This window comes from Pseudomyrmex gracilis, unplaced genomic scaffold (assembly GCF_002006095.1).
Source record: "Pseudomyrmex gracilis isolate BER0280 unplaced genomic scaffold, ASM200609v1 scaffold_224, whole genome shotgun sequence".
Taxonomy (NCBI): domain Eukaryota; kingdom Metazoa; phylum Arthropoda; class Insecta; order Hymenoptera; family Formicidae; genus Pseudomyrmex; species Pseudomyrmex gracilis.
This window is the reverse complement of record NW_018020808.1, coordinates 169,526-177,813: the sequence shown is the minus strand read 5'-3', so window position 1 is coordinate 177,813 and position 8,288 is coordinate 169,526. Positions and strand designations below refer to the sequence as shown.

The 8,288-nt window shown below is 30.4% G+C and overlaps 1 protein-coding gene across 2 annotated transcripts; it reads left to right on the top strand.

Moving 5' to 3' along the window:
* Positions 1-1,737: 1,737 nt before the first annotated feature.
* LOC109858774 (plancitoxin-1) lies at positions 1,738-6,251 on the top strand. Of its 2 annotated transcripts, none has more exons than XM_020436362.1 (8): positions 1,738-1,874; positions 2,948-3,330; positions 3,573-3,750; positions 3,959-4,138; positions 4,468-4,786; positions 4,964-5,066; positions 5,166-5,304; positions 5,623-6,251. In XM_020436362.1, exons 2-8 carry the CDS (start codon positions 3,200-3,202, stop codon positions 5,749-5,751), a joined length of 1,179 nt encoding a protein of 392 aa, XP_020291951.1. In that variant the 5' UTR covers positions 1,738-1,874; positions 2,948-3,199; the 3' UTR covers positions 5,752-6,251. The 2 variants fall into 2 exon arrangements, with proteins under 2 accessions (XP_020291951.1, XP_020291950.1); XM_020436361.1 differs by having other exon boundaries at positions 2,940-3,330.
* Positions 6,252-8,288: the final 2,037 nt, after the last annotated feature.

The following is an 8,288-nucleotide window of genomic DNA, read 5'->3' as shown; positions in this document are numbered from 1 at the left end:
GGTAACCGCGTCGGTATGTGTCATCGGTAACCGTGCCGGTACATATGGATTAAATCTCGGGTCGCTGGCGCGTGCTAGTAGGAGGCAGCCGGAGGAGAACTACTTCTCCTCACGGCGCACGATATGGTGCTCCGCACTGTACATACAATACACACTTCCGTCTCTGCCGTCCCTGCGGAGTCCTCGCAGTTCACAGGAGCGGCCATGAACATTCGGGAACCCTGTATCAAAATATAAACACATAAAAAATATATTAAAAATATATGAAAAAAATGGCTGACACGCAAAAAAACATATATGAAAAAGATCGTACTTCTGGTAATAAGTGACAAATGTTAATAATGGTTTTATGACAACACTCTTTACAGAGTTTTTTTTTACAAATCAACTAAGGCTCGTATAGCTTAAAACTAACTGCGACATTTTGACAAATAGTAAGAGACGATACGCTGGATGTTTTGCGGTATAATTATATATCCGAATATATATTTATATTTTTAGGAGCATAAATTTTTACACATGATTATTCGAATTGAAATTTTTCGTGATTTTTCACATAGGGATGCAAGATTTGCATCACGTATATGAGTATATCGATTTTCCCTTCCCAATTAATTTAGAAATTATATTGCGAAAAAATTTTTTTTTTAACATTTAAGGTGGCGAATTCATGGGACGCTCTCCTTTCAGTACACAGATTTATATACCAGTGTATTGCAGAAATCTCTGTGTTTCAACGTTGCACATAGGCTGCGTTCGGGGAGCTATCAGCGTTATTGCGTCATTCTAACTTTGTTTTACATCTAATGAGCAATAAAGATGGAATACTGCAACTGCGCTGATAGCGCGCTCTTCGAACGCAGCTATAGTGACTTTGACTTGACGCTAGCGTCAAGAAAAAGAAGTTGAAAACTAAATTTGACGTTAAGCCTTTTTCATACATTTATTAAAATCCAGCGTCAACTTTGATCACGTGACGTATTTTGAAGCTAAAATGAGCGTCGAGCATCAAAATAAAAATATAACTGATATTGAGATACATATACAGCATGCATCTCTCCTTATGCTATGCGTTTAGAACAGCTGCAGACAGCTGGTTTCTTCTTTTAGTTGAAATCCTAATCGTTAATATTGTAGCATCAATTAATCTCTCGAATTTTTTTCGAGAGAATAATATTATGTTACGTATAGTTTCTCGCGCTATTGAATTTGTGAGAAGTTTCACACTTAGTCTAGTTTTGTCTTTATATTTTGTTTACATTTATTATCTTGTTATTAATTTATTTTACATTTATTGTTACATAACTTTCAGTGTAAAATATTAAAATTAGTTTTTTTATAAAGAATAATATTTAGAAATATAAAAATAAAAATAACGAAATATATAAATTTTATCGTATATAAGAAAATATAAATTATAAGTACAATTTATTATTATTATTTTTATTGAATAATATAAACTAAATATTAATAAGTCAGAAAGAAAATAAAACTGTAAGTTTATAATAGAACTATATTTTTTTATTTCCAGGAAATAATCATTAATCAAATGCTTTTTGTATTTTTAATGATGATTAAGTATTTGACAATTTTCTTGTCAATTACGCATAGAAATATATTATATGTTTATTTATATCGGAATAAAAATCTTTGAATCGTGAAACGCGGTGTATTACTGCACGTGCAAAGAACTGTCGTGACGTCATCAGTATCTACACTATCTACAAGTACTTTTCTTTGTCGGATCTTCTTCTCGGCCTGTCTGACTGTGAGTCGTGAGTTAGTCGTCGCCATATTCTCGTCAGCAGCAAGTGCGTGTTTTATATGATGTCAATATTAACAATCGAAGAGACAGATCGCGAAAAAAACGTCAGGTAAACACGTTTTCCTAGACACGCGTGAACACATGTGAATACATGCACGCATATATGTGTATCTATTTCGGTATTATAATAAACTTCCTGTATGGAAGCTACGTGTATACTCTCTTCACAAAAGCATCAAGCTGAACATAGGCGAACAGATCGCGTGCGGGGGCGGTGTGTAACATAGTGATGTTATCTGCGTGTGGAGGCAACGATATCTCATTTTGTTCTCGTAAAATATTTTACGTTTTATAGTATCTATATTTCTTTTTACGATTTTTCTTTTGCTTATTTGGTTGTAAGTTTTTATATATGTTTACTCGATAAGATATGTTGATGTAAATTTGTAAAATATATTAGTATCATATGTTTAGTATATTATGTGAAGATCCTCACTCATACATAATTAAAATAACAATTAGATTAAAAATAATGAAAAGATACGTCTATTTAATATTAAATATTTAAAAAATTTAATTTTTTTAGAGTTTTAAAACTATAAATTGTGTAAAAAATATATAGAAAACTTATACATGTACAAAAATTTGTAAGTTATACATTACAAGTTGATGTTTTTATTTTTAAAAGTTATACTATATAAAAATTAGTGTAGAAATAAACAATAAAAACTTTAGTAGTTTGATAAAATTTAATATATTTTTATACGTTGCGATAAAAAATATATATATTTGTAACTGACAAATTTTATAAAATATTTATTTACGCTTTTATTTTGTTTTTCTTTTTCAAAGCAACTTTCCTTATTAAAATCCAAGATCCAGATGCAATATGCATAGTATATTTTTCACATTTTTAAAATATTGAATATTAACTATTAAAAATTCGAGAAACAAAGATTTTGTTTACAAATTAATTGAAAGTTTTTTTTACAAAAAACAATTGTATTATAACTGATATTCTAAGATAAATTAATCGATGTAATCTGATCGCGACGCAAATACCTGTGTGGCTAATTTTTAGTAATGAAAAAGAGACATTATTTTATCCGAATTATCTCGACGTGTCCCAATGTCATTGTAAGTGCAAATTCATTTACATATAAATTCTCGCAAGTGTTTCAGAAATATGACAACTGCTTCGACAGAAATATGACATTCGCTTCAATGAGCTGTAAATCAAGTAATATACACTGAACTGTTTATCAGCGCAATTCCAGCAGCTTTCGCTTTGTAATTTATGCGCTATGACATGACCGATCAACCAATAAGTACAAGATGTGCTCATTGCTCCTTGTTCCTAATTAACGCCATTTAAGTATCATAAATGTCTGCTGTTAGACCAGCAGTTCGCAATACAGTGCGCTCGAATGTTTCATGATTTCGAGCATCAACAACAAGTTCAAGATGTTTTTATTGTTGTGTACAAGCATTTTATTGTTTACGGGCAATGCGGCAGATATAGCAGCTCGTCAGTGTAGAGATGAAAACAATAAGATTGTTGATTGGTTAGTACATTCGCATCGTATTATTTTTTTATATTATTCTTTTTATAATATTTTTTTATGTGATTTGTATTGTTTGATAAAATTTAATATAATTTGAACAATATAATTTAATATATTTATATATTTATATATTGTATATAATTTTATTACTTTTTACGATATTGCTCTTTCATTCTTTATAATTTCTGGTATTCAAAATATGTTCTTCTCTTTCTCAAATAATTGCTGCAACGCAATTTTAGGTATGTACTTTATAAATTACCGAAGATACAGCAGAGCAGTAATCCCGTGATTAGAAATGGATTAGCGTATCTTTACATGACTAATAATACTGTTGACAAAGGTTGGCAATTATCCGCCAAAGAAATCAGATCAAAGAATTCGACACCAGGAAATACACTGGCATCTTTGTACAATGATGTAAGAGAGAATAAAATGTAACATATAAATTATATTGTATATATTATATTTATGCAACAGATATTTTATTCTCGGATATTGTTTTTAAAACACAACTTCCAATTTTCTTGAATGTTAAAAAAATTATATTTTTTGATTGTGGTTTTTAAGTTAATGGTTTAAATTTATGTCATTTTTTTCTTTGAAAATGAAGAGAATTTATTTTCAGTCAGAGGCATCAAAAACCTTCTGGATCATGTATAACGACGATCCACCAAACAGACCTATCAATGGAAAATACGGCCATGCAAAAGGCGTTATGATGGCAAACGAAAAACAAGGTTTCTGGTTAATACATAGTGTTCCCAATTATCCGCCCGTGCCCAACAGTGGCAATGATACGAGACGAGTACGCATAAAATTTTTTATTAATAAAATAAATTTTGTTTAAAACAAATATTTTTACAGAATTTTTTAATTTTTACTCAAAAGAGCGGGCTCTCTCTCTTTCTTTCTCTTTCTCTTTCTCTTCTTTGTCTTTTTTTTTCATTTTTTAAGATGTTTGTTAATAATTATTAACTATTCAAAAAAAGAGAGAGTAAAGATATATTTGCTCCATTAATCAGAATAGTTAATGAGTTTAGTTTCTAGATGTGATCTTATGTGATATATATATATAATATAAACATATCTTTAATTAAAATAACAAATAAACAAATCTTTAACTAAAATCTGTAGGGGCAAAACATGAACGAGTTTTCAGGTAATCGATCTGAATACGATTATCCATCATCCGGCGAGAATTACGGACAAAGTTTTTTGTGCATATCCGTGAATGCCGATCAGTTTGATTTGATCGGTCAACAGTTTATGTATAATCAGATAATAATATTCCGAAAAAATATTCTTGATACCTTTGTCAAGAAGTTTCCGGTGCTCACGGATGCAGCCAATCAAAAGCGTATCAGAAAAGCGCCCTTCACCAGCAAAGTATGGTTAAAGTCATCTAATAATGTTACATTTGTATCATTTGCCAAGAGCGACAAGTGGCAAAAAGGTAAATTTTCTGTATATACTGATATATTTTTTATATAAAATAATAATTTACAAAAAGATATTCAATATTCCTTTAAGTACAGTTTAACATATTCTTGCAAACAACATATAATTAATAATTTCTCACATACTTCTAGAATAAAATAAATAAATAATTCTGTTTTGATTAAACTACTAGATTTATACGATGAGTTTGTTGCACCAATATTGCAATCCGATTTATTTGCGGAAACATGGTTGAACGGACGAGGTAGACTACCATCGGATTGTGTGCGCATAAAGTAAACATCGCGAATTTTTGATTTTATTGTTGTGTTCAGTAAATTGTAATTGAAATTTATGTTATTTAATTGACTTATTCATCTGTTTTTTGCTTATAGAGTGTACAATGTTATGTCCATTTATTTGAAAGAAGTTGATATCAATTTTAAAAGCAGTCGCGATCATTCTAAATGGGCGGTGACAGTCGACAACAAAGCTAACAAAACATGGACTTGCGTTGGAGATATCAACCGAGCGGTAAGAGTATAAAATTTTATATCTAGAAATATCTCGCGTTACGCCTGTGTTTCTTTCTGTTACAAAATAAAACAGGATTAGAAACATAAGTAATTTTATAAAGAAAATAAAGCAAATTACTAGATAGAGAATTAAAAGAAAAAAAACTCTAAATAAACTCTATATGTAGGGGAGACCGGGGCTAGTTGTCACACGGGGTTGGTTGTCAAATTGCTATTATCTTGCTTACTAAATCTAGAAAAATATTCTTTTTTATATTGTAAGTTGCTATTATTATTAAAAAAGCATATTCTGTAATACAATTTCGTTATTTTTAAGGATACTCAATACATACGAGGCGGTGGAACAGTTTGTTTTAATCACCAGAAAGTTTGGAAAAATTACCGTAATGCTGTTAATGACGTAGAACCATGTCCTAGAAGCAATCCTAGAGCAATTTTGGTTTAAAGCATTTTGTAATTTTAAAAATAAAAGTTATAGGACATTATAGTGCAATAATTTTCTCATCTATATATATTGATTTTATTATTAATATAAAAATAATAAATGAAAAACAGAAATGTTCTTGACATAGTGTATAAAATAGTTACCGTTTGTATTTTTTCCATACAATCAATTATATTGAAATGTAAAATATAAATACGCGATTATACATATAAAAAAGCACTTCGTATATTAAATTGATTTTTAAAATGTTATCGAAAAGGATAGAAGAGAGATATTTAGCGGATATTCTTGAAATATATCCGCTAAATTACCGACACGGTAAATGTGCTGTCGCGATACTGAATTGCTGTTCTTTTCACGAGAGGTCTCATATGTAATTGTTTACGTGCATAGAGATAAGAATAAATGAACAGAGTCCATTGCCGTAAAGCCTCTTGCACAATGGAAGGAATAGCGATAGCGATAGAAATATAACTCCAGTTTTAAAGAGTTTATATTTATAAATAACGGTAAGGGAACAACGGAATTTAACATACAAAAATACACATGTATCAATGCAGATCAGAAAACGAAATAAGCGATAAAATAATAGCGATAAAATTTCCTACGAGTTGGAATTCTGTGTCTATTGCTTATCGCTATCACTGTTCCCTCGCATTGCGCAAAGGGCTTGAGTACTGCCCGGTAAAAAATTTTTCATGTATAAAATTGTATGGACATATTCGGTACATAAAATTGCATAATTAGATATAATTATTTTAATTTGTGTATAAGTATATATAAAAAATTTTTTACCGGGTGCCATATGTACTAAATCGAATGCAATATAAATTTTCAAACTCTGACGAAAAATTTTTTAACGAGAATTATTATAAGAATGTTTTTGTTGTTACTAAAATAAAAGAACATTATTAACAATTTTTTTATATTGTAGAAAAGAGAAAATCTTCTTTTCTACAAAACAAAAATCGAACTCTTTTAAAAACTCATAGGAAGCTATTGAACTCGTTGAAGTTATCAAAAAAAAATTTTAATTTTATCAATTACATTAAGAAATTCTGAAAACGGAGCACTAATTTCATAGAGGCAAAAGATTTGTACAAGATCAGCCTTTTGCAGAATTATACAGAATACATATATGTATATATGTATATATATATACATAAATATACATATGTACTTATATTATCTGTACGCGTACATACGTTCGTCGACGCAGAGAAAGATACATGTATCGCGGTAGATAGTCCTGTGCGAAGTTTAATATTGCCTTATACGTATTCATACTGTGTGCGAGAGGATCCGAGTCCTTTTAAGTGGAAATGAGCTTATGTCGTGTTCGCAAATGTAAACGGGATATGCGAACTACGATAGAAAATTGCGAATAACTTGACAGATTGGAAAGCTGTGTAAACACAGGTAACGTGTATGAACAACGTTGCTTATCGTAACTCACATTTGTTTGTCGTTAATTTTGAAATATTACAAACGCAACAATAAATTTTGTTTCGAGTAATTTCACATTTTCGCACAAAGATATTCGTTTCACTGAATATCTTTTGTGCGAAAAATCTTGTGTCATCCGCAAGAATTAAATTTTACCAAAAATAATAAGTTTTTTTTACAAAAAAAATAAAAAAAAATTGCTAAAAGTTCTGGAATAAAAATTTTAATGATGATAATTTAATAACGATATTAAATAACAATGAGATCCAATTTGATAATGATAGAATTTTCAGTTAAAATTAAAAATCTCGAATCTAGAGATAATATCTTTCCTTTTACACGTTCAGAAAATCAGGTTTCACTATCTTGTTATTATCACAAAACAACGTCGCGGAACGATATCACGTTGCGCGTAAACGAAACGAGATCGAGCGATGTCAGAAATTACATCGCGCACGATGCGACACATCTAACTTTTTGTCTGATCTCTTTCAAGACGAACACGTTTCCAAACAGATGAATGTTCATTATGTAAATTATATGCAACGCGAATATGTACGCAGGGAGAAGAAGATTGAAGTTATCAGGGCTGCATTTCCTTCTCGTGTGTTCAGAACAAGTTCATGTGTGCGTGCGGCCCGTTATGACGCATTATAGCGCCTCGGCGCCAACTTTAATACAACCTTATACGTATTCATGCCGCACCATGTCGACGTTTGCAGAGCAACTCTTCGTCCGGTTTTCGTTAACGGATAAAGTGAACTGCCAAACTTACGGCCTCGTCATCCCCGTACATCTATTTTCGCGTAAAACTCATTATTGTTGATATTTCATATATGGGTGATTCTCTGTGAACGCGTAAATTTCAACTTTCAGTTTTGATAAAAAATAATTATTATTAACTAACGGATAGCGGTGAATTATGTTTTTTCATACCATTTTAAGTCACCATTCCTAATATGAATACGTGACTATGCAATATAAAAAACTTATCTATGTTTTTTATGTCAATATACCACGGAGATTACAGTCCACGGAGATTACGTTTTTTGAGAATTACCTATATACGAGCGAACAAGTAAATGAGAATT